Genomic DNA, 26,660 nt, shown 5'->3' with positions numbered 1-26,660 from the left:
AAATTGTTGGCAGTCGAGGCTGGTAAACGTCTAAGAGAACTTTTAAATAGGGTTGCCACCTGCCCAGTTTTTGAACGGTTTGACTGGTTTTTTAGATATTGGGCCAGTTGCGGGTCCATACTTAAAACCGGCCACCATTGACTGATTTTTTAGCCGTTGTGCTGCGATTATTATTATTTTGCATCTTATAAGGGTAGATTCAGCAACTACGCCGATAAATATGTGTCGACAAGCTGCGCAAAGACGCGAGCAGAGAAAATGCGCCAAAGAGTGCGCTCCCCGAGATGGAGGGGACCAAGGGAAGGAACACAATGAAAATGCCGCGGCACTGCAGTCAGCAAGTGCCGTGGCCAGATGCAGGTGCAGGTGGCACAGCACTTGGGTTACATTTTAATGCAGCACATTCAGAGCAGTAATCAAAATCTCACTCACTTTTAGTACAAACGTTGTATTGATTTCTCGTAAAATGCTACAATGACATTGCATGTCAAAAAAACATGGCAGCTGTTTTTCACCACAACTTCAACCTCATTCTACAACCCCCCAGCGAAGGGCCGTTTTTCTTTTTTTTTTTTTTTTCGGGGAAAGGTGGCAACCCTAGCACTTTATGGAATTTGTGGAAATAGGAGCTCTTGCAAAGTGAATTTCAGAAGTTGGGAAGGAAGCTGATACAGCCTGCAGTCAACGAATTCTGTAAGCCATAGTGAGCGATTTCTTGTTGACCTTCTTAATACGCCTTGGTGCTGATGTAGGTATAATAAAGTGGAATAGTTCTACTGCACAGTATTTTTAGAATTTTTGGTTACAAGATACTTTTTCTGGGTCCCTGAAGTGTCTCTACAAAATGAGGTTTTACTGTATGTGCCACAATTGTACATTTGAACCTTTTTGTTTTCCACCTGATGTACAGCAACTGGAAATTGAACCTCGAGCTCAGAAGCCATCATGGGTTTTGAGATTCATTAAGTTATAAGCTACGACTGCATAAACATTGCAAGTCCCGGGAACAGTTTCTTGGCTGGTAGAACAGAGGACTGTCCTTGACCATGAAAGGGAAAAACAAAAAGATTACTTTTTGAAGGACTGTATTTGTTGCTGATACAACGGACAATACTGTTGCTGCCTGAAAGTCAATGTTGTGAACCTTGGAGTATTCTGCTCGAGTTTAGCACACCATTGGTTATAGCCCTGAACAATTTTTAACAATGCTAACAAACCTACCGTATGGATTAGGTTACATGATCGGGCGCAAATTTACCAAATGCCAATCCTGTGCAGCAGAAAGCTCTGAATCATTTTAAAATGTTTACAACTGCAAGAAGCGTTAATGCCCATATGCCAAGATTTTGGCGCACGTTTAAAGATCCCCAGGGTAGTCTAAACTAAACCAGAGCCCTCCACTATGGCATGCCTTGTAGCCCAGTTGTAGTTTTGGTGCATTAAATCCCCCAAATTTTTTTTATCACTTGAAAGAGTCCCACCAGTGGCATCTGACCATGCCAAGAACTGATGGTGCAATTGATCAACCAGGTTTACCAGGAGGATGGATACGTCATATTCCTCACCCCACTTGCCACTGCTTCGCTCTACATCAATTCTCACCTACGCGTAGGATCTGCCAATTTTTTTCTTCAACTGCAGTTGTTTTATGAATGTAATCTCTATGCCAAGTGGTTGGCCACTCGGAGAAGGTTTTCACAGGCACCGTTTAGTGTCATCTAGAGTCCACATGGGATGATATTGCCACTCCCAAGCAGCGACTCTGTCAGAACAGAGACATTTAAGTTGCTCAGTCCACCTCAAAAACCTCCTAATAAAAGTGGGCAAAAAAGAAAAAAAGGTCAACACAGGAAGCCAATTTGGGATTTCAACAACCTTCAAGTTAATGGGGTTCTCTGATAAAAAGATTGTCATGCAATTAAAATTTTGCTGCAGTACTGTCAATACTATTTTGCTACCAAACATTATCATGCACACAAGAATGGTAGCTGCTGAATGCTTGTGGACCAATGCACATTCTATGCATGGGTGCAACCTGTGTTCCCACCTACACAGTCACTCAATAATTCTGGAGAGGAAAAAAAATCAGTTCGTAAACTTGCAATGAAGTGCGTGCGAGACAATTTATTTACAAGCACCATTCGGGTATGAACAATCCACAATTTATCTGTTTTCCCACATCGACGACAAAAGTGACTAATTGCATTTTCATATACACATGCCATTGCTTCAGGCAGAGGAATAGGTGGAAAATGCTACACGAACACTAAAAAACATCAAAGAATCGGCCGGGAAGAACATGCTCCTAAATACTGCTGCATCAAGCAAGAGGGGCCGCTTTGCCGTGAGAAGCAGACTCCGCAAAGTTACCCTACAAGCAAGAGGGGCCGCTTTGCCGTGAGAAGCAGACTCCGCAAAGTTACCCTACCAATGCTCGAGTACACACACTTTTTGCAGGAATAACTGCAAGGATTAACATCTAAAGGGTACACCTGAGAAAGGAATAAGAATATCTGTGCACTTTCAAACAGCAAGCAGAAAGAAACAGTCTCACGTTGCATATCTTTGTGCATTAAAAATGCACCACACGTTCACACTGTCACATCTTTAAAAGTCAAGTGCCAACTAGAAGCAGGCACGTATAAAAGGTTGGATTGTTTTTCTTCTACATGGCTTCGCTCAGCTCATTCACTGTAAGCAGGATAGAAAAGAAAAGCTTGCCCTAAGTTCTACATTGAGCAAATGATAGAGACAGCAAAAATCTGGCCCTACTAGTCTCTAAGAAAGAAAAAAATGGTTCAAACTACTCTTGTGTGAGGTGCCAGAAGTGCAGAGATAAGGTGAGGAACAAACTGTTTTCATAGCAAATACAGTGGTAATTCGTTACTCTGCGTTATTTTGTAAATATGGCAGCATTTCTTTTGAGAAAATCCTTTTCATTTTCACCCTTTTCCTTGCAGAAAGGGGCAAAAGAGCATTCTGGCTAAGTCTATGTATCACAGTGACCTTTATGCAGCACTGGATTGCTAAGGGTAGGGCATAGTACTCATGCCAACACTAATCCCGAAGGAAGTCTGGAATCGGAAGTTTGAGGAATAGCGGCAGAAAATTGACACAGACTCACACGAAAGGAAAAACCATTCAACTTCACGTATGTTGGCACTTTGGTAAAGAAGCTGCAGCTATTTTGTTTTTGGCCATTAGCTTCATAAACTACTGGAAATGTGGCACATTTTCGCGACATAAACCTGCGCAGTTCTATGCTAGAGCATATTCACCCCATAAAATCGTTTTAGTCGATTTTACATCCAATTACAGAGTAAACTTGCTGAAAGATGTCATGACTGAGCATGTCAGATCTTGTTTCACGTCACATGGGAAAGCGGCACATTCACGATCTAGAGAGAGCAACTATGGCTGCTGATAAGGTGAATAGTAGTTGCTGTACAAAAGCACAAGGGGAGGGGGGGGGGGGGGGCTAACATCAGACAAGAACATGGAAAATACTAGGGTGCTGACACAACGGGTTCACAGCATGACACAAAAGTCCCAGATGATGCGCGCTGGTTTTCCGCACGTTGCACAAATGAGCGCGTGTGGCAGACGAAAAGCTGTTCCTTGGGTCCTCGGGGCTCTTGGTTCTTGTTCCAGAAAGACTGGGCAGTAATCTAGCTTGCGCGACAGCCGTTGAACTGTGGCTACCTTGCAGCATCCATGTAGTGCTGTCGATGCTTGGAGAGCATGTCTGTTACCGTGATAACCTTCTTCAACAGTGGCTGGGAAAAGAACAAACAGAAACAAGTTGAAAGTCGCAACGCTTTTTCAGGCACAAAATTTTGTACAACAGACTTCACGCAGGCCTTCACAAATTTTGTTTTGGCAACCTTGCCTCGCAGCAATGTTCAGGCATCTTCCCCAAAACGTTGCCGGGAATATTGCCAGATTGCTATGCTGCGAGGGCGTAACACAGCCCACCACTCCTTGGCATCAGTAAAGGGCAAAAAATGGCAAAGATGGCATCATGTCACAATACTCCTTTTTGTTCAACACGCCATTGTAAAAGCACGTCTAGCCGCCAAAAGTATGCGAAGGTCGCATGTAACATTTAGAAACAAATACTCTTACAACCCCGGTTCCTTTGAGCAGCGCCTTGATTAACAGAAGCACACACGCCATACACCGCTTAATGAACCCGCAGACGGGGCAAGCAGCATACCTTTTCGTTGCTGCGTGCAAGTAGGTCTTCCTTGTGCATGACGCAGATGTGGTGCAGCGTGGCCAAGTCACGGGCGGGGTCACCAATAAATGTGTCATCAGGCTCTGGTTTCTCCGGAACGTTCTGTAAAGCACACAGTGCACGTGTCAACTAAAGGTTCTGCAACATTCCACGCTAGTTGCAGAGGCCCTGCTCCCAGTCCACTTCCACGTATCAGGCTTTTCACTGAGCCCGTATCACCACCTTCAACAAGGCTTTGACAGGCCGAGTTTGCCCAGAGAAGAACTGTTAGCACCAAAGTGCAAAATGCAGCCCAGGCCATCCTGAAAAACCAAAGGGTGAGCTATGTATTGGCATTCACTGGTGTGGCACACGTGCAGGCAACCCTGCGTGTGCGCCACCATGTATGTGCTGCAACGTCTGTGTTACGTCGGGCTCCCTGAGATGGTGGTACTTGGTAGCACTGGCACCCGATGGAGCACAGTACATGACAACAGCAAGAGCTGTGAGATGTTCCAAACTGCGGCCCACTGAAAGCGAAATAATATCTCGACAACAAATACTGTTCCGGGCAGCACCCTACAATCTACTTATCACCAGACATGGTTGAAATCGTCGTGCGACTAGGTAGAGTGGTAATAACTTCGGAGCCTTGCAAATGCGTCGTCATAGACCAAGTCGCGCGCGTATGCTACTAAAAGCCAATTGCTCCTTTAAGTTCTGTCCCCTGTTCAAGTACAACAGCAGAAATATTGTTGCCAACAATTTTGCAGTGCAAAAGCCATACTCGAGTTATTTGCTCGAAGAGCGCTTGTGATTTGCCAGCGTTTGTGCCGACTATAGGGAGTGTGACAGGCGCGAGCACGGCATGGCTCGGGAAACGGCATCACATGCACTAGCTGTTACACTACCATCGTACCTAAGTGGCGTACGAGTGAGGCATTTCTTCAGAGCCATTAGGTATTCAATTTTTGTGCTCAACGAAGCATTAGACGGCACTCGTGTCGACATCCATGGTCACAGGCAACTGCAACCATGGATGTGTGAAAAACAAAAGCTCAAGTTTTTTTTTTTTTTCCCTTCTCTTCTCATGCGCCCATCAGAAGTGTGGCTGCCACAGGCAGAAATCGCATTCAAGACATCGCGCTCAAGTGAAGGAATTGCTTGACGCTGTAGTTTAAGGTGCCAGTCCAAAAAAAAGAGAAACGATTTGCCTGCTACAGTAATGCCCCCAGAAAGCCATTCAGTGGTCGCCTTCGAGGAGAATCAGCTTGAATAAAACGAACACAAAAGTAAGAGGGAGATACACGACACCCTGCTGTCGTGTATCTCCCTTTTCCTTTTGTGTTCGTGTAAACAAAAAACAAACAAACAAACAAAAAACGAACACAAAAGAAAGAGGGAGATACACGACACACTGCTGCCGTGTATCTCCCTCTTACTTTCGTGTTCGTTTTATTCAAGCTGATTCCCATCAAAGATGTACCAACTAGCACAGAACAGAGCCATTCTGCCATTCAGTGGTCAGTGCCTATGATCTTGGCAAACTGGTACTGCACGCACATCGCGAATGTGCCTGCTATGCATAGGTTCCCTGCGGCTGTGAATTCACAATGCTGTACCCGTACGGTTGTCACAGTGGCACTCACGGCAATTTCGTCCAAGAAGCGGATCATTCGATTCTTGTTCTTCAGTATGAACGGGTTCACCACTTCCATCCAGGGCTCCTGCTCACAGAGAAGGACGAGCACACAATCAGTGCACACTCCCCACACAGCCTGCGAGAGACTCACCTTGGCCCCAAACTCAACCAGATTGGCCAGGTTCTGCAGACATTTGGCCACCAGTATGAGGCTGCGCGAGGCTGTCTCGGATGGCGTGTCTGCAACGAAGGGTTTCCCTCCAGTTTTTTTTTTATCATCTCCACACTCCCATGATCCCTATTTTCACAGCCACCACTTCTGCAGTTAGCCAGCAATTACTGTGAGCCACACAAAAACAAGCACGCTTGTGTATTAATAGGTGGTTACTTTTTCTTTTTTTAAGTAGATTTTAACTTTACGTGTGTAAAATAACTGCAGATAGTTAAACACTGGAAAAGCTGCAGTTGTCTTCTAATGGGGGTCCTTATTGAAACGTATAAATATGCCTTCTCATGTTTTTTTTGCTCCACATAGCAGGGGTTCTAAAGCATGCAGTCCCTTGGCTTCCATGCACAACACACGTTAGACTGGCCTCCCTGCATGACACTTGAGTGTCCCTGAAACCCAAACACGCATAAGATATGCATAAGAGGAGCGTACAAGTGACGAAAGCATGTTTGCGAGAAATATCTGAATCTGTCATGGTGCACCATCCCTGAACCCCAAATCCCTTTCGTTGGATCCCCACCACTTTTGCTTTGCCACAAAATGCCCAGGCATGTGGCTAAACAGTACTGCTATAGTCAACAAGAACATTTCACCACCGTGTAAAGCACCGAGTACTATCCACATGCCTTCAAATCACTGAGAATAAGTTATGCGAGCAGAATATTGTGCTCAGGAAATCATGGAAAAGCAGTTAGGAAGGCGTAAACACACTCATAGGCCATCTCATAAACTTTGAACCGCTTCTGTGCATTCGAGACTGTTGCCCGAATACAAAACACACCGCTGATCAAGTTGAACTGCCTCGGGTTGAGTATGGCTGGACACAGGAGCCGCAGGAAAATGAATCCACTGTAAAAGAGATGCAAGAGAGATAGCAGAAGTTCAAGACAGAAAGCCATACACAGCAGCTACAAGCAACACAGTTTTATGTGCTCAGAACTTTCAAAATAAACATCTAAGCCTTGCAAACACATAGAAGGTGCACACAAGACAAACAGTTGGTCTCTTTTTAGCTCCAAGAAGCTCCGTATTTTATTTGCTTGTAGAATGTCTACGGCGGGAGCAGTTTTGGGCTGCTTGGAGCTGCTCACAGCTGCTCCGAGCAGGCAAAAAGAAAGAAAAAAAAAAAAAAGAAAAGAGGCCTAATGCTTCAAACAGGGGCAGTTGACAATAGGGCTAGCAGATAAGGATGCTTGCATTTTCAACTTCTCAACTATCTCCTCACCTGACAACTCTCGTCTTGACCATGGGGTCATGTGGCCATTTGGAAGCCACTTTCTTCTGAAGGCAGTAGCATATATACCTCAAAGTGCTGGAACAATAAAACAAAGAAAAAGTAGGCATTTCAGACACGAAACAAACCTAGCGTGCGGTCCATGTGGGAATATTCTATATATGGGTAAATTATTTGCAGGGAAGTTCTTGAAGCTCTTGATTATGAAAGCTAAGCAGAGATTATTTCTGTTCAGAGTGGCAATGAAACTGTGGTTTCGTCGTACTTCATTTGTTTAGTCAATTTTCGGATGATATGAATTTGGCTACTTCTCTCGCTATCCACTCTGGGAGGTATCACTCACCTGCCAGCTAAAGTTATGGAAATGGAGAACGCGTACCACATTTATTTTATTTTATTAGCCAACAACGGAACTTGCAGAGAAAAATTTCCAGAGAAAACTTCCAGTTCTAGTTAGCATAAATTAACTGCCAGAAGAAATGGCAGACGTTGCTGCCAATTCCACAGCTCTGCAGCAAAACAAACCACCCGGGAATACTTTCTGGCACACTCCTTGAGGAGCCCACAGTAAGTGACCACTGAATGCACTTACCGGCAGCAGTACTCCACAGACGAGAAGATGGACTCAACAATAGAATCCAGAACAGAAAGCAGGTGTTCCGCATTGGCACAGGCTTCTGAGGGGCTGTCAAGTTTGCTGGGATTCAGCTGGAAATGTAAAGAAACTTGTCAAATACATACGAGGCATGATTACTCGTTGTACCATATGGCCATTTCACCTTACATGCTGAAACGGCCCGTCACTCTCATCCAAAGGTCACACACCCATGGCAAAGTATGCACGACATACTTCTCAGTTGTGGTGACGCATACAAAAAGCTGCTTCTAATATGTAAAGCTGAATCGCTTACTTAATGGTGCCCTATTGAGAAATAAAATAACCTGCATGCCAGCCAGACAATTTTGAGCAGAGTCTAACTGTAAAAGATTTGTATAGTTCAGTACAAATTGCTCATGTTTACGGTCCACTGGTCAATAGTACCTACAGCTACTCTCATAAAATGCTAGGCAGTGTCTCTGCCCACTCCGAAGCATGCTTCGACTGCTTCTAGAGAACTGCTGAGTATTTCGCACCAAATTTTTTGCACAATCCTTTTGGTTTCCACTACATGTTTTCCTACAACCAGTGTGAAGAAGTCCCTATCGCAATTGACGTGCAGCAATTTTTCAAGTTCGGGCTGGGTAGCACCACGGGTCAGACATAACATTTTTTTCCTCGGCCACAAGCAGTTGATCATCGGGCTTACGGTGCCACAGCTCAGTTGCTCACCTCGCATGACTGCCTGCCGTCCATCACGCGAATGATTGAGTCGTAAACGGTGTGCTTAAGAAACTCGTGGCCTGTTGAGCGCATGTACTGGTCCATCAGCGTCGTCGTCAACGACGTCGTACGAAACAACGTTGATGTCTCCTCTGCAAAGCATGGCAGAAAGAGCTGCTTTCGCTAAAGGCCCCCGACACCCTGCTACAATGTCAACGGTCACGCAAATAAACATGCTAGAAAATGTCGTAAAGGTCCACATCTCTACAAACCATAAATACACACCTAGCCTGTGTCAAGTATTGTCCTTAACCACTGCTTATTCGTGCTTTCTTTTTGTCCCCTGCCCCTCAGTTTCCCCTTTTTATTCCCCGAGCTGCCCACCTTTCCCGAGTTTTCCGAAACTTTTCCGTGTTTCCCCGAACTGCCATCTTTGCTAAGCCAGCGCGCTTTGTGTTGAGGGAGAGCCGTACCCTCGAGGTCGATCTCTCGGCTGTTCATGTCCCTGAGCAGGAGGGCCTCCTTCCTCTCGTAGCGGAACACCCGGAGCACGGCACTGGCCAGGGGAGTGCGATCCTTGTGGCACAGGTCGGCCAGGACGCTCACCAGCTCCAGCTCCTCCTCCACCACCAGCTAGCAGTGCAGAGGATAATGCGGAGGATCAGGATAAAGGACGAGGAAGATGGAGGACCAAGATGGGGAAAGGATGAATACGGCAGCACTACCTCCTTGAAGGCTGTGTACTCGGCGAGCGGCATGATGACCTCATGCACGTAGCGGATGCGCACCCGCAGGGAGCCCCAGTCCTCGCGGATCGGCGGAGTGAGCCCACCCAGGGAGAACCACTCCTCCATCTCCTCGCAGTTCACCAGGCTGTCCAGCTCGACCGTGACATCCGCTGGGAGGAAGAAAAAGGGAGTGACGACGCGTGGCAGAGAAAGACTCTGAAGGGGGACCGACCGAAAGACTCACCCATTTCCATGTCTTTTGACCTTTTCCCTTTAGTGTAAAGAGTAATGGTGAAAGATGTGACGTCTGACGGAAGGTCTCTGTGGGAGGAGCACAGGGCGACAACGCAGGCCGTGAGCAAGCAAACAAAAATAGCATCACAAATTTGCAAGAGAAATGTAGATTAATCTGTCACGAAACAAATAGGTGATAAACGGGGGTAAGCCACTTACAAGAACCTTGAAAAAATTTGTGTAACCAAGGCTATGTAAAGAAACAAAGAATACCTGACGTTGGGGTTGTTGCTTTTGCCTTTTCATATTAGCAAAGTACACAGTGGAAAACTATTTTTAAGTTTTCCTTCTATCACCTATTAGGACGCGATGCAGAGAGTCCTATCGTCAGCAAAGATCAGTACAAGCAAAACAAGGCTCACTCGAGCAGAAAGTCCTCTTCCCAGATTGGGTCAGGCGGGCACTTGACCTGAGTGCGGCACACCTTCACCTAGTAGTGCCGGTGGGGATAAATTGGATCCAGGGAGAGGGGGAAAACAGGGAACAAACTGTGACAAGCCACACAGGCCCGGAGCAAAGACTCAAGACTAGCCAGCAGAAAGAGACAACCACATGGGTCGCTGTTCGCTCAGAACACGAGAACGGCTGACGTGCCTCAAATACAGTACGCCGTTCGTGTTATTTATACGGGGGATTGGTCTACACATCAGACGCACAAGCCATGCCAAAAGTAGCAGGAGGACACACAAGGAAACAAGACAGTGTATTGTGCAAACAAACAACAAGGAAAGAAAGCAGCTACCAAACAAGCACATCAAATATGAGCAAACTCTTCCACGGCTAGGAGAGTACCACTCTGAGAAGTTCTCAAAATACAGCAGGAACAGCCCAAGCCACATTGCAAAAGGAGCTGCCGCAAACACAAACAGTGGCTACAAGTGACAGAGGGACTGCACAACACAGCCTGCACAAGGCAGATCCCATGCGTAGATATGAACCGGACCAGAACAGAAGAAAACGGGCAGATTACAGCAGATAGAAGCCAGATGTAAGAGTCTGTAGGACGCCAGAGCTCACACAAAGCAGAGCCATGCAAACGCACGCACAGACCTGAGAAGCAATGACAGAGCATAAAATCCTAAATATTTTGAACATCAAGTCTATCAGAAAGGTTTCGTAAATTATGAGGCATGAATGGAGATAACTGGGTGCTTGTAAGCTTGCGATTCCAAAGAATAAAGTGCAAAAAGAGAGAGCAAAGGATGAAACGAAGAGATGCAGGCACACATTCCGGTTGTAATGACGTGGTAGGAAGTGCAACAGGCAGCAGCAGAGAGTTGCTTGAGCGAGTGAAAGTGCAACACACATGTAGCCTGGCAAGCGACTTCTGACGTGCTTTTAAACACTGCAGCCAGCGGTGATAGTACAAGGAATTAAACAATAGACGTCACGTTGCAAATAAACCACGGTAGACCGGTGCACTCGACCTGCTCCCCATTGCCCTGGCCAACTGACCTGGTTGAGGGCGATGATGCAGAAAGGGTGTGGGGCGAGCCGCACGGGCAGCCGGTGCGCCTCGAGCAGGGTGAGGCTGAGCGAGCGCACCTGCGAGACGGCTGGCGAGGCCCCCACTCGGCCCCCCACGCCCGCCCCACCCTTGGCCAGCTGGGGCACGCAGAGGGGCCCCACCGCACCCATCCACTCCTGCAGGGAGGAAGGGGGCAGGTGAGGGGTGTACCAAACACTCGGCCCTTCTTCCTTTTTCCGAGTGAGCACTTACTCGCACCAGGTCGGAGGAACTGGCACTGAGGTAGTAGACGGTGCTGATACAAGGGAGGGCTCGCTCCACTATTTGGAAGCAGTTGGGCCTGGACGGGCAAGGAAAACAATGAGCGACACGCTCCAGGAGCTAGAAACCAGTCAGTAGCCCCCACCACCACTTCAGCACCAGAGAGACATTCAAATGTGGCAGATTTTCAAGCTACACTTTCAGCAGTGCCAGGTCCACGAAAGTTGGACACTCAACAACGCATACGTTTTCCAGCACAAGATGAGCGCTCCTTTCAGTCAGTCAAGACTTTCTTCGCCACATGGGGGCACAGTCCGCAATTACTGCCACGACCACTTGCCAAATAACTACGGGTAAAACCACTTTAGCACTACGAGCAATGATTACCACCACTGATATGAAGCAAAACTCGTCACTCTTTCCGTTCCTATGTCGCAAGCCGTTCAACAAACCTGAACATGTTAAACAGCAAGCATGTACTACATGGCAATTACTTCAATGGTCAAAGGGTGAGAGAACCCAAACCGTCTACCCCGCAAATGAAAATAATACATAAAAAAAGGTAGGACTCACCTCTCTAGGAGGCTGTCATGAACCATGTACAGATAGGAGTAACTGAGATCAATCAGGCCTTTGGGTTTGGTTCGCTGCATGGCAAAAAAAAAAGAGTGGGGAACAGTATCTATGAAGGATTTTTTGCTGGGCGAGTTGGTTGTAACTTTGCGACATGGTTACAGTGCTAAAAATGGATAAACTCATGAAAGAGGACAGGACAGGTGCTAACTAACAACTGGTTTTATTGCCATGACGTGCAACGATATTATAGGAAAAGAAGATGTGCAGATGAGCTGTGCGCAGAACTTCACTAAGCAATTTAGGAGGCTACGGGAGGGTGGTGTCAAACCATCTTATTTCACAGGCATACAGAGATATAGACGTGTCGCTGACACAATCACCTCCTCTTTTCTTTATGTGATATGCCTCCAAAAGTTCATGGGCTGTTTGGTCCCCATCAACTTTCTTTAAATTTTGTGCATGCTCCCTTAACGTATGGCACCCCATACTTAGCCTTAAAAAACGCTGAAATAAACAAATTGGACATAATTATTAGGAAAGCAACCAAGACTGCTCTAGGCCTTCCTTTCATGGCATCCACCGACAAGCTCCTTAAATTAGGCGTACATAATACGTGGGAAGAGATGGTCGAAGCCCACAAAGCCAGCCAACGCGAACGCCTCAAGCTCACTCCTACAGGCAGAGCAGTACTCCATTTCCTCAATTACAGTGAAACCTACATCGCGGACACCGACCAAAAAGCGAGACTACCATCGGAACTCCGAGAGACAATCTGTATAGCACGCATACCACGTAACATGCATCCCACTTACCACAAAGAAAGAAGACAGGCAAGATCGAAGGCACTCCTCCGAAAATATGAAAAGGATCCTAACACCAGATACACAGACGCTGCTCGATATCCAGACCACACTGCTTTCGCAATAAGCGTCACGGACCCACGAGGCAGGGAATTGACGTCGGCAACAATACCGGCTCGTAACCCCGAAACTGCAGAAGAAGCAGCCATCGCCTTGGCAATGACGACCTGCAGCGACCGAGCATTGATATTCACCGACTCTCAAGCGGCATGTCGGAACTTCCAGAAAGGACGCGTGTCCGCGACGGCTCTTAATATCTTAAAGGAGCCATGAAGAGAAAACAAAAGTTTGTTTTATTCGAAAGATTAGGTGTTTCATAGTACCCCAAGCGCTTTCCCGGAAGCAAATGATGCTTTATTCACTGATAAATAAGGCAATTTAAGCCAAAATTTTAAATCTCCCGCTAAAATTGAACATTCCGTGACGTGTACAATGGCGTCATAGAGCCGGTCCATGAAACAGATACTTAGTATGTCGACTCCATATAGCACCCACACGCGGGAGTCGATCGAGACGGCGGCCATTTTAAAAATACTAGTAAAACCTAGTGCACCCGCAGCCCTAGTCATGGAATCGCCTGATCCGGAGAACAAAACTCTCGCCGAGGAGCTCGGGCTTGCATTTAACAACCTCACACCACAATAACGCTCAATGCTTCTAAGTGCACGAGCGGCAAGAGTTGTGGGATACGCGGTGGACGGGAAAGCGACCATTCCGCGATAGCCACAACAGACGAACGCCCAGCCGTCGGCACCGCTGCCTCGTCAGCCCCGTCGCGACGGACGAATATAGACTGGTACGTATGTGCCGTATTTTGATTACGGTTAATAATAGTTCAATTTCAGTAGCAGTATCACTTATGCCAGTTGGCCGGTGTCGTGTATGGAAAGCCGTTCGCGCGAGCTCTCTGCTTCGACCAGAAAGATACGAGCGTCAATGCGCGGTGTTTACGGCATTTTTTTCCCCAAGGTCAGAGCGATTTGACGAAGTCGGCAACGAGCGCCAGCATGTTCCAGGAGTGAGCTAACGTAAGGGTCCCTGCCGTAACTGAACAAACTGAAGTTTTCAGTGGTTGTAAACTGGAAACGAGCTCGTAACGACAGCAGCAAGCCAACACCATTCGAAACTTATGCGACGACTGGCACTATCTCGTCGCTTCTTGCTGTTCCTTACTCCCCTCGTTTCTATTTTTACCTTTGCTGGTTGGCGATATGACGGCCAACCTCCTGTGAAGGGATTACGATACGAAGCAAGGTCGCGGCTGTGCGTGCTGGAACGGTTCGTTGGCCCCGAAGAGCCTCGAACCCGAAAATTCGTCTGCGCGACGGCGAGATGTCGAGCTCGGCCGGCACGCTAGTTTCGTACGCATTGGCGCACACGCTTGCGAGTTCGTTCGGACCTTCAACCGTTTACTCCACCGTTCTTTGTCATAAAAAGAATGTGCAGTATGTTTCACGGGCATTTAGCTCGCTATGCAAGCTGTAAGCCCTGCCTAACATGCGTTTGCTTTTGCCGGCCTCCGCCAATCGCAGAGCTTAGCCCATGTGACGGCATAGGTTCTGTTGCGGGAAATGAGCTGGTGGGTCGCATGACCATTCCCGTTTTTCCTAATTATGTAGCTTATTTGAGCGAAGTTTGCGTTATAAGTGGTGTCGTTATGGTTCTAACGAGGCAATCTCTCGAATGAACCAAACTTGTGTTTTCTCTTCATGGCTCCTTTAAAGACGCGCCCCCAACTTCCTGACACCTACGTCACCTGGATCCCGGGGCATGAAGGGATGGCGGGAAACGAAGCAGCGCACGCTGCAGCCCGAGAGCACACCAGCCGGGCCTTCCTGCCACCCAACATCCGTGCTGCAACGGGCGCAGCAGACGTACCCATCACCTACAGGGCCATACTTCAGCACTACCGACTTGAGCGGAGGAGATATCCCCCACCACACCCCGACCTCACCAAGGAAGAGAGCGTAATCTTTCGTCGGCTCCAAACAAACACGTACACACACGGAATAATCATGAACCGCATCTATCCCACGCAATTTTCATATCTCTGCCCTTACTGCGACATACCCGACACCTTGGCACACATGATCCTGGAGTGCCCTTGCGATGACCGCCGTCCAGACCCACCTGTGGATAGCCGAGCATCCTCAACAACCCTGACTGCCGCACCACAAGATATTGCAAGCGCCCTTACCACCGGTGACCACGACATGGCTGAAAAGTGGGAGGCACTGCTCGTCTACGAGGATCCGGAGAACCAGAAGAATCTGGTGAACCGGGCGAAGACGGCAGCCACCGCCAAAGGTTTCCTGGACTGAGGAGACCTACCACCTCGGACCGGCAAGGATCAAGTCCTGGCTAGTCTTTTCAGCAAATAAACGTTTATTTCTCTCTCTCTCTCCCTTAACCGGTCATTCAGGCAGCGGCCGGTTTACCCTATGTGCAACCTGCCGCATTTCAACAGAATGTCGTGCACTACTTCTTTTGCGCACTGCACACACGAAGTGGCATGCTTCTTTGAGCATCCTGCCTTTTTCCTTGACAGTTTGTAGTGTGTGGGCAAGGCTGTGCTAGCTTGTTTGGTGCCAAAAAAATCAGCAGAACACCATGCCGATTGACAACCCTTTTTAGGTTGTGTGACGCCTTGTGTCAGTCACAACAAATGACAAGCTCTAAATATGTTGCGAGGCAAAAAAATAAAACATTTCAATGTGTGGTCCATCCCCCAAACCACAGAGCGAAAGTTCACGTGGATGAACATTCTTGTTCCAAGGCAATTTTTACAATTTCTGCTATTGAACTAATGTAGAAGCCGGTAGTTTCAGCTCAACAATCATAACATGATATGTGCTATGTATACTTCAAGCATTGGCGGATCCAGAGGGGGGGTCCGGATGTCCTGACCCCTCCCTTAATTTTTTAATTTAAACCTCCAAGAAGACGACCACTCAGGTCGCAGAAAAAGGTGAATTGATGACTTGTTGTATTCCTTGTGTTTTTGCTTTCCCGAAATTTCAGTGAATAAATAAGGCTCCTCCTCCTGCTCATCATCATCATCATCACTGATAGGAGCTGACCCCCCTCTCAGAAAAATCCTGGATCTGCCCCTGACTTCAAGTATTAATGTTTCTTGCAGTATAGTCATCTGACATACATATTTGTGCAAAAGGTCAACTGCATCATTAACAGAAAATGGCTTTTTTGGGGTGGCAGCTATGGTAGTTGGCCAAAAAATAAGGGTTTCAACATGTATGCAGCACTTGTGCAGCTATTTTAGGGCTGAATGTAAATAATGTCCTACCCAATATGGCAAACAGAACATACCTACAGTATATGCACTGAATTCCAAATGTAGACAATAAATTACAGCCCAATATGTACATGGACCTAAATGTCTGTCCCAACTTTCTATTTCATCTCAGCGAAGGTCCACAAAGTCAAAGTTTTCCATTAGGCTGCTTTCAGTTCACTGAAGTGAACCTTCACTGACCAGCAATGTATAAGGAAACCGCAGGCAGTCAACCAGAGTGGAGGCGATATCACAAAGTGCTGCAAACACTGCACCTAGAATTGCAAATGTTGTACAGGCACATCTTAGTCACGCTACAATGAAGATGACGAGGACACACAATCACAAGATGTTCACTGTTCTGGTTGGACCAGCTGCCGATACGAAAGCCCGTTTCGTGGCACAAGACCTAGCCAAGTTTGCAAAAGCACCTCCGACTCACCCTGGGGTTATCGAAGAAATACAGATGCAATTCTTTGGCATTGAGGACAAAGTACAGGTTCTTCCACTTCTTGTTGCCCAGACCTGCCGGACGGGGAAAGAAATTAAAGCTGTTAGCAGCGATTCGCCATCATGGGCTGTAGTGCCGTTATCCGCTCACTGCTACTACTCAATGCAATTCAGATTTCCCGCCTTCACAGTGCTTGCGCGCCCCCTGCCTGAAACTGCACCAGCGGGAGTTCTGTTCTTTCTGTGCTTGCTTTTCCTCCCGCACGGGCCGGCATTACACCACCACATTTTTTACGCTTACTATCTTAAAAAGCAACCCAACGAGCGTTCCTAACTAAGTGAGCACGGGCGCTGCCAAGTAATTACGTATATTTTGCCACAAATGTACCTACACTTTTCTTTGCGCTAAACAACGGGAAGATGTATGACAAGCGCCAGCAGTTCACGAATTTCGAACACCTATGACTATATAAACCGCTTGGCTTTTGAAGCCTCTGGGTTACGCCGCAATGACAGTGGCTACGCTGGAACGCTGGCTCTACTTGGGTCCAGCGAGCGAGCTACGATGACAAGACGTGGCCCTAAAGTGCTCTGCACTTAAAAGCAGTCACTGAGGCATCAACTACACTGTGTGCCACAACAATGGGCTCTCTGCGTGAGTGCAATTGTGCCAGTGGGGGGCCTCACTTTTCTTGCACAGGTATCCTTGCATGCGCACGCCCTTGTTGCGCTTGGCCATGCCCGTCTCTCGGCTCTCCCGGAGGGTGGCATAGATGTCACGTGACCGGTGCTGCAGCTCTTCCGCACGGTTCGAGTGGCAGGTCTCGTAGGGGGCCTGCAACCACACACCGGGAAGACCACTCGCCACGTCACCCGCCATCATGCACATTTCGTACACCCCATGCTTACTAGAGGGAATATGTAAGGACCAGAGTCTGGTTTACAACGTAAGAATGCAGCGGAAGCCCCGCCTACTCCTCACCGCATCTGACAGCTGTTACACTGCACCTACAAAACAGTATGCTCCCTGACAATTTGAAAATTCGAGTAGGACTTGGAGCGGTGTCGAAGTGTAAGTTTAGCACCTTTGGGTTTAGCACCTTTGTTTAGCACCTTTGGGCGTTTCTCGCATGAGTTACAGTGTGTACTAACGCCTTATTTAAAGCTATAAGCACCTCCGATAACGATAGAATTTCTCAAGGCGAAAAAGAAGAAAGGAAAAAAAAAAAAAAAAAAAAAGCTTGCACAGCAATGTGAAAAAAGAAGAGAAGAAAAAAACAGAGTTCTGCGATCTGATGAATGAAATTTGACTACACTGAGCAACATTAAACCGCAGGAAAACAATAGGTAACCATAAGCCCCTTCAATATATGTACTAGGATTGTATGTGCACCCTTAACTTCTGTAAGTTCAGTGCTCAAGATTGGTACAAACTGTACTCACTCTTGTCAGCGAGACATTCACAGATGCGCTTGACGTACAAACTAACCTTCTGAAATGCCAGTCGTGCTCCAGCTTACCCAAAAACTGAATGGATTATACTACAGAATGCGGAAGCAGCCCATAAAGGGAGAGGCTTCACCCACCTTGAGCACGGGGTCGCCCAACACATGGCCTTCCACTATCTGCTCCACCTTGTAGCGGCTCACCACAGCTTCAAGACTGGACAAACCAGCAAGCAAAGAGAAACCAAAAAATCTCGCTGTAGAAACCGCAACAAGCAAATGCACGCTGAACATGGTAAATAAGAAAACAAGTGACAACATTGCACGACGTGCTTCACGTCAAACCTCTTGAAGAGATAACGAGCTTGTCAGATAAAAAAAGACACAGTGTTAACTCTGTGTTGTTTGCCAACACTTCACATGCAGTGAAACAAAGTGTGTGCCCCTTTTATCATCAGTGGCCCCACATAAATCAACCTTTACGGTGCACGGCACGCATGAACTTGAAAATGCTGTATATGTTAAGGTCACTGCTCTTAAAACTTGGGTGGCACCAGTGGCAAGGAACCATTTTGAATGCTCGTTACAAACACCCAAGTTTAATGAGCTGTGAAATTAGTTCCAAGTGGTGCATCAAAAAACCGATTCTCTTATTGCATTCACCAGGGTTCATGGTGTTGGAAAATGTAACGATTACAGTTCTATGACTAGCACTGTTTTGTCCATTGTGCCTCCAAAAATGACTAATTATCTCAATCAGTGGGAAAAAAGCAGCAAGACTGGCACGTTTCACAGAGTTCACTTCAAAATTTAAAAGGAGCTGTTTTAATAAGAAAAAATTAAAAGGAGCTGTTTTAACTCTTTCGGGACCGCCGGAAAAAGTGACGAAAAAGGGAGGTCGCGGTACAAATTTTTTATTACATAAAGCAAAGGCACCATCCTGCCTTAGCATATACCAAAATGCAGCTAATTATATGTTCTTTGACATACAATACCAAGTTTTACTTCAACACTGACGATAGAACAATAAAAAAATCTGAAAGTAAGAACTTCGTAAAAAAACTACAGAAAAAGATGGAAAAAAGTGTAAATATAAAAATATTAAAAAATATTAAAATAATTTCAGGATATACAAAATCTAACACAATGCTTTGTTTCTTCATCGCAAAAGTTTGATGCGGCTAGGTGTAACTGGTTTTTTGTTTTGTGTGTGATCTCTTTGGCACTAAGGCCATGGCTACGTCGTTGCCCAGGTACACGCCGGGCTCTCGTCTCGGCGAAAACTTCATCCGTTCCTGCACTGGTGGCAGGAGATCACCACCATAGGTAGTTAACACCCTAGCGAACAAATATAAACCAGCCAGAACATATTTTGAGCGCACATATTTACTCCAGAGCCAATTGAAACCGAAACCAACACCCACCTTTGAGCGCGATTTGATGTTCCAGGCTGATCGACACCCGAATCCTCACTCGAGCTGAAATCCGATCTCTAAAGCCACATTCCGACTCTTCACTGCCTCTCTCATCGTTAAAATCCACAGTAGAAGGCGAAGATATGCGAGACGAGACGAGGCGGATTTCTTATCGCGCTCGCGCGAGTATGACGCAATGTTTGTTTACATTTGAAACCACTGCCCGTCAGAATAAAATATCTGATACGTTGCCGCCTGGCGATAAAAGAAGAAACTTCACAAAAGAGAAAACTCCAGTTTTCAAACTATCTCCCAGATGTCGCTAGGTGTTCCATCGAGCGAAAATTTGTATTCTGCAGGCTCGCGAAACCATCGATCATATGGGATCGATGGCCTATGGAGCGGTCCCGAAAGAGTTAAGAGCCATTCCCCTCTTAAAGTTCGAGTGAAGTGGAAATTTAACCAAGGAAAACGCTATACTATCTCAGTGTACCACTGAGCAGCGAGGCATTCAGTTCATGGCCACAGGAGAGGTGTTCCCAAGAGAGGTTGGCACAGCTGGTGGGGTTTAGGGCCTACCTGTCAAAGGAGCGTCCGCCCATGACGTAGCGGTTTCCCTTGCGCTCTATGCGGAACCTCTGGATGGTGTTGTTGATGTGGAAGAAGAGGGAAAAGTTCCCCGGTGAGTTGTCACTTGGCCGCACTAGAAAACTGCCGGGACCCACTGGGTAAGAGAGATATACAGAGGAACACATCAGACACCCGCGGTGAGGCCCCACCTACACAATGATGTTCCTACACAGCCGGCTAATTCGAATGTCGTAACGAAGCTTACTTTCAGACCATGCCTCACACACATAAACGCCCCTACGGCAATGCAGTTATCCAAGCTACACATTTACTTAAAATATGTATCCATTTCTACAATAAAAAGGTTGTTTCACAAGAACTAAACCTAAGAAATTACCAGTATTTCCCAGCCAACAAGCAAAGCCAAGTACAAGATTCTCTCAGCTCGCATCAGGATGGTCGTGAATGTTTCTGAGCACCAGGGTAAGAGGGGATAGCTTCGCACTATCTTGTGTTGCTCCTTTTCGCACTATCTTGTGCTGCTCCTTTTGCCTGAGACAAACAGAAGGATTGCCTTGTGTGGTCCAATACTTGTACGTACTATTTTCCCTGCAGTCGCTAGCAGTTGCTCTTATGGCTGACTGCACATGTCCTTACTTCCTCCTTGAAAACTCAGCACACGCAGTCATGTCCAGTCCCACGGCGATACAGTGGGGATTCCCTAGCATGTTTTTTAGCAGTCACAGTGGCTTCATTGATTTGTACCCCCATCCATCAGCCTCACTTTTTGCGAGCTCCTCCACGGCGGCTTCCTTCGAGATGTCGCCATGGAACCAAGGGTATATTTCATTCGGGTCCACGTTGTCATCCTGCAAAGAAACGAGTGGCACTTCTGACTTTCACGGCTACACCATTGAAGTGTTTTCATCTGCACATGCTTCAGGACTGAAATCGCAAAAAAAAAGTAAATAAAAAATGGCAGGCACAGACAGCTGCGCCATGCCATGTACAACTGTAATGCAGCCAACGACGGATCTCAACAAGAAAAATCCTGAAGCAAGACTGCTGGACAGCCACCACCAAGGAAGTGGCGGTTAACTATCGTGCTGTGAATCACACAATTCAGTCAGACCCTTTGGCGTCATGGGGGCACTAGGAAGAAGTGGCTAGTAAGCCACCACCTTTCCATCTGTTTACCTCACTATTTATCTTGACAACTTCAAATTTGCAGTAAAATTGGCATGACTGTCGTTCCGATGGGGCGATGTTTCAAATGGAACAACTTGTATGTTGTCTCCAAAACCCCGAAAAGAATCGCGTCAGTTATTCTCATACCTGCGCTACCCCGCATTCACTTTATGACACTGGCTCCTCTGGCTGATTGCGCCGATTACCCAAGTCGTTGACACTGCTGATTGTCCCGCACCAATTATTCCAGTTGCCTAATGAATAATCCCCCCTTCCATAGTTCACAGCAGTAGTCTGTTTTCCTTGCCCTATATTTTAGCTGTTAAGTTTCGATTACACGTTCCCGGTCTACAATATAATTGCATAGCTTGAATTTTGCAGCCATACTCTACAATTCAACTGTCAAGTTTAAATTTGGCCCTGACTACCTCACAATGCCCTACTCGAACTTAACTCTGGCTACTCATTTTTTCTCGATGTGCGGTTACTTCAGAGCTTGCTCGCATTGATTACTCCAAGTCCTTGCTTATGAACACCCCCTACCGCCCTTGGTTACTTCCCCTGCTGGGTTGCAATTCCACGCCCCTACTCCACAGTTTCAATCGCCCCCTCCTCACTCAAAAGTACGATGAAAAAAAAACATATAGCTCATTACATGCATATACGAGACGGCATGTCAGCCAGGTTTGCCTCCAACCTTCCCTGCCCAAACAACGAAGCAGACGGACAAACAGAAACCCAGAGGAGGATTTCTCAGAGGCATGCACGTCTCACGAGTGAGTGTGCTCGCAGCGGAGCAGGGGGCCCCTTCCACTCACCAGCTCCTCGAGAAGCTCCCTGAAGACGAGGCCGCTCTCCTGGGTGCGGTGCAAGGTGCACCACAGCCAGCCGTCCCCCATGTCGTTGTGCACCACAAAGATGTCCCCTTTCTGGAAGCTGCACCACAACCGCCGCAATGTAAGAGACAGCGAAGCTGTGCCGCCGTTCACTGGCACATTTTTTGCCACAACAACGACTGCTTCTGGAGTAATCACTGGGTGATTGAACGGGACATGTGGAGGAAGGGGGAGCTAACATGCAGGTGGTTCAAGACTCCTCACACTGCATATTAATGAGGTCTTCGTACAACAGACAGACTAATACATGATTCAGTCTGCCCACTCCATGTCCAATCTAGCGACATCACCAACTGGTGTCACCATGAGCTCATGTGCAGATGGCACCAGTAAACACTACTTTGCACTGTTTTGTTCGCAGGTTATGATTGGGAATGGGTGCAAAACAACACACACAAGGAAGACGTGCAACCCAGATCACTGCCAACCCTCTGCGATCTTATTTACACACGTCTGAGCTACGCACAGGTTACTAGTTTATCACCCAACATACATCCTGCTTTGATACTGCCACGCACCTGAGTTCATCAGTGTCGGCCATCTTCACATAAGGTAACACAGCTATAGCTCGCTTCTTGTCATTGACGGGCTGTAAAAAAAAGAAACAAAGAGTATTGTTTTTTGCAGTCGAGCAGAAACCGACAGGCTGACTTTTGCAGGGGCTGAAACCAGGGCTGCACAGTGGCTAATAAGTCACGCATTGGCTGGGCCCCAGTCTGTTGTCTAGCTCCTAACAGCCTGGCCTAACCTAGCACAGTATGCACAGGCTACCTTTGCTGGTCCCGCAAGCACCAGTTCAAGGCTCCATACAGCCTCTTGTAGCCTCTGGGGCCCTAGTTATTGAAAGTACACAGAAAATGCTCACGTGTTCCATTCACATGGCCTCTTTCCATACATGCCTTTCTAGGCTAGCAGATACATCACCTATTTGTTAAATATTCTATATTTCTGATGTCAGATTCCCGGCTTTACAGTACATGTTCATTTGCCTTTAAACTCTTTCGTTATGGCGGAAAAATAACCGTTTTTTTGGGTGCTTCCACAAAAAAATTTCTCTTGGGCAAGGGGACACATTTAGCATCGTTATACATGAAATTGTAGGTTATACTTTGCCCTTTCAAATGCACAGCAGCAGTTTTGTGCGAGGTACAATTATTCAGACTTTCGTTGTCAAATAAACAGAAAAAAAATGCACGAAAGTATAAACACAATAGAAATAGGCGACTGTACTAAGCCAGAAAATTATTTTAGGAAATCTGAAATAGAGAAGTTGTTCCTATCTTCCTTAGCTACCATTCAATATATACATCAATCCTGTACACCATGTTCTGGATTTTTGAAGGCCGGTCAATCTAGAGGCCTTGACAGCTGTGCCACTCAGCGAAGCAGTCACACGCCGGCAGAAAGCAAAAATAAACATAGAAAGTGGAGCAGAAGATGTTCATTCTGATTTGTGTCTGTTTTTCGTAGAAGACCTTGCAATTACTTCTCTTTTCCATCCGTTTTTCGGCTGGTGTTGTACAGGATCTAGGAGCAAAAAGGGGGTGTGTCCTCGCGATACCTCGTTGTACTCAAATATCTGCTTCATTGGAACTAAAATCTGATGATCCCATGCCGTTGCTGGAGTCAGAAAAATCAGCAGCAGCAGCTGCCGAAGTCTCAGCAACGGCAGACAGCCATTGTGGAGCACCGCCACGTGAAGTGGACCCCACTTCCACCCAACTCGGAGCTCCCTTGAATGCAAATTTCGGTTGCAACATGGCCTCCGCTCTCGAAATGTAAACAAACTAAACTGAAAAAGAAGTTGCCAGTAAATGCGCCAGATGGCGATAGTTGTCTGCAAGGCGCCATTTCAAGCTTTCGCGGGAGGTTTGAAGTCATTGGAACTCCGTACCTGGTGGCCTATGGCCCCGCAGCGATGGAGTTAAAAGCAGAACAGCCGTTCTGGGTCCCTTCAAAGACCGGTAAAAAGTCTGTAATAACGCAGGCTACCTTGCCGTCTGCCTCACAAAAGTGATGTCAACAGCACCTTATATGCCACATTCATGCACATACAAATTGTGGCTTTCTTTTCCAGCACTTCCTCACAGCATGGTTATTCTGGGACTGCTCAGTGTTCATTAATTCATGGCCTACTGCTAGCCTTCATACTGCTGCTTATTTTTCCATGGAAACAATTTATGAGTGCGGTTACTTCAGTGCGGTTACCAGCCAACAGGTAAAGCCAGGTACAAGGCGCTCTCAGCTCGCGTCAGCATGGTCGCGAATGTTTTCTAACACCAGGGTAAGGGGGGATAGCTTTGCACTATCTTGTGCTGCTCCTTTTGCCTGAGACCAAACACAATGGATTGCTTTGTGTGGTCCAATACGTGTACATACTCTTTTCACAAGGAAGCACACAAGAGTGTGCTTCCTATGCTTTCTAGAAATCAAACACTGCTTACAATGGCCCCGTTTGTGTCACCATCCACTTACCCTTCACTTGGGTAAGCGGACACACCTCAGTGTCCCTACAAGTTTTGCCCGCTGCTGCTCCCCAGTGGTGTCGGCCGTATAGCGCAGACCAGAAGTCACGATTCTATGCAAACCATGCGGGCACCACTTGCCTCTGGAGGAGGAACAGGCTGAATCAAGCGCTCCTTTTTCAGCAGGTCTGACCAGCCCGTGTAGTAGCCGATCAGGTCGGAGAGCGAGTCAAACTGGCGGCCACCAATGTAGTAGTCGCCACAGACAGCCGTGATCCTGCACGAAAGGCCGACACATGCTGCCTACCTTTTTCCCTCCTTTTAAAACTGCGCACAAGAGAGGAATGCTTTTGGATCCCTTGAAAGAGAAACATAAGCTGTCCTACTCCAACAAATCAAGGGTTGCCATACAAAAAGGGCATCAACAGTCGCAGCCCCAGTAAGGCCGCATATGGCAAGGACACTGTGTTTGACTCCACTTTGTGACTTAGTAGCACAGTAGCATCCAAAGAGTTACTAAGGGGTAACAAAGACCATCTGAGCAAATGCGAGTTTTACCGAGTTACCATCGTCAACGTTTCTGTGACAGCATGGACACTGGTCATGGACATTGGCCACTAGAGCTAAAGAAAGACGACAAACAAGTGCCGCACTTTAGAAGAGTCACTGCCTCGGGACTAGTTAGAACAACCAGGCACTTTACAGGGATGTGCAGAACACAAGGCGAACCTGAAATGGTTGATGCCGGTGTGGCCGAGATATGAGAGCACATAGGAGCCCGGCTTGCGATCGCTTTCTCGAACCAGGTACCGCCCAAGGCCTCCAGCAGCTTGGAGTCGCTGCTCAGCAGTGTACCGGTCCAGGCGGCCATGGTACCACCTGGAATGCAGGTTTTTCCGAACTAATTACAGTAACCCCTTGTTATAACAAAATGGCTTTATTCGCAGTGTTTCATGGCTCCATTGCAGAGCACAGAGAGAGCACATCACACCCGCTTATAACGAAGCCAGTTTCCTGTCCTGATAAATTTGTTATAAGGAGAGTTTACTGCACATGCACAAATCCAACGGCATTTTGAAACGCTATGTCACAACAGCAATGAGAGACATTTCCTGTGAACCTTAAGTTGCGTCACTAAAGCACCAAACTGAGCTCTTGGCCAATCCCCTTTTTCAGCACCTCACTATGGAAAGGTAAGGAGAAGGGGTGAACTCTTGGGCCTTCTTTTCAACGCAACACAGGGTCACACATGAAACGTGCAGCACTCGTTCACTAGTTGTTCTGTATTTGCATCCACGTTCTATGCATGACCGAATGCTGGCAATTGCGTCCTGCGATCCTTGCTAGCGATAACCTTAAGAGAAAAAAAAACATGTAAACCATACTTAAACAGCACGAAGCCGGAAGATACTAGAAACTAACTGCTGTGTTTACGCCAGTGAAAACGCTACCGTTAACTATGTGTTAAAGCAGATGAAAAATCATCTGAATAAATAATGCAACTTCAAAGTGTACCGAGTTGCAGCGCCCTCATGACAAGTGCACACCAGTGAAGTTATCACATCAAGAGATTGACCAAGAACCACCGTAAAGTATTAAATGCGCTGCCAACCGACAGATTTCCGTCGACTGCAACAACTTACTGCGACTGCGGAGGTGCTGTTAATGAGATGTTCGAGTCATCGTCGATCACATCGCCATCGCCGGCGAAAGGATCGTATTCTTCTTGAAAGCAGCCTTCTCGGTCGTCATCCTGGCTGATCGCATGGCCATGGAAATGCTTTCGGTGCTGCCGCGGGTCGAAGTCGTGCTCTGCCATCTTATGGCACGACGCGGCTGCGTGTGTAGGTTGGCGATCACATCTTGTTTACAGCTTCAACCCCTCGACGGCCCGTAGGGCCGTATGTGTCGCACAGTCTTGTGGCCCTTGTCCTACAACTCTGAGCTGTTTGTAGGTGCCGCTGTACAGAAGATATTGTGAAATGAGACCACGAATTAGCACTCAGCACTGCACGGACACAAACAATCGTGCCTACAAGAGCTACAATGAAGAAAATCACTCATTGACAGACTGCATGTGTGACGCACTGCTTCGCTTTGCGCGAAGCAT

General features: G+C 47.0%; 1 protein-coding gene across 1 annotated transcript; it reads right to left on the bottom strand.

Annotated features, from left to right (window-relative positions):
• Positions 1-2,104: 2,104 nt before the first annotated feature.
• Positions 2,105-26,654, bottom strand: Vap (RAS p21 protein activator vap). The gene is made up of 25 exons (XM_077696367.1): positions 26,194-26,654; positions 25,280-25,429; positions 24,692-24,827; positions 22,604-22,674; positions 22,008-22,125; positions 20,786-20,870; positions 20,011-20,155; positions 18,158-18,233; positions 17,259-17,406; positions 16,564-16,646; positions 11,967-12,040; positions 11,385-11,472; positions 11,120-11,308; positions 10,027-10,094; positions 9,615-9,691; positions 9,368-9,540; positions 9,116-9,275; positions 8,652-8,794; positions 7,914-8,029; positions 7,313-7,399; positions 6,869-6,936; positions 6,010-6,098; positions 5,866-5,943; positions 4,217-4,339; positions 2,105-3,776 (listed from the first exon to the last, which is right to left on the bottom strand). The coding sequence occupies exons 1-25, from the start codon at positions 26,367-26,369 to the stop codon at positions 3,699-3,701; spliced, it is 2,799 nt and encodes a 932-aa protein (XP_077552493.1). The 5' UTR covers positions 26,370-26,654; the 3' UTR covers positions 2,105-3,698.
• Between the last annotated feature and the right edge of the window lie 6 nt (positions 26,655-26,660).

The sequence above is a fragment of the Haemaphysalis longicornis genome, unplaced genomic scaffold, assembly GCF_048455015.1.
Source record: "Haemaphysalis longicornis isolate Haplotype H1 unplaced genomic scaffold, Haemaphysalis longicornis Haplotype H1 scaffold_199, whole genome shotgun sequence".
NCBI classification, from domain to species: Eukaryota; Metazoa; Arthropoda; class Arachnida; order Ixodida; family Ixodidae; genus Haemaphysalis; species Haemaphysalis longicornis.
Note: the sequence above shows the minus strand (reverse complement) of the source record. Positions and strands in the feature narration are given on the sequence as shown.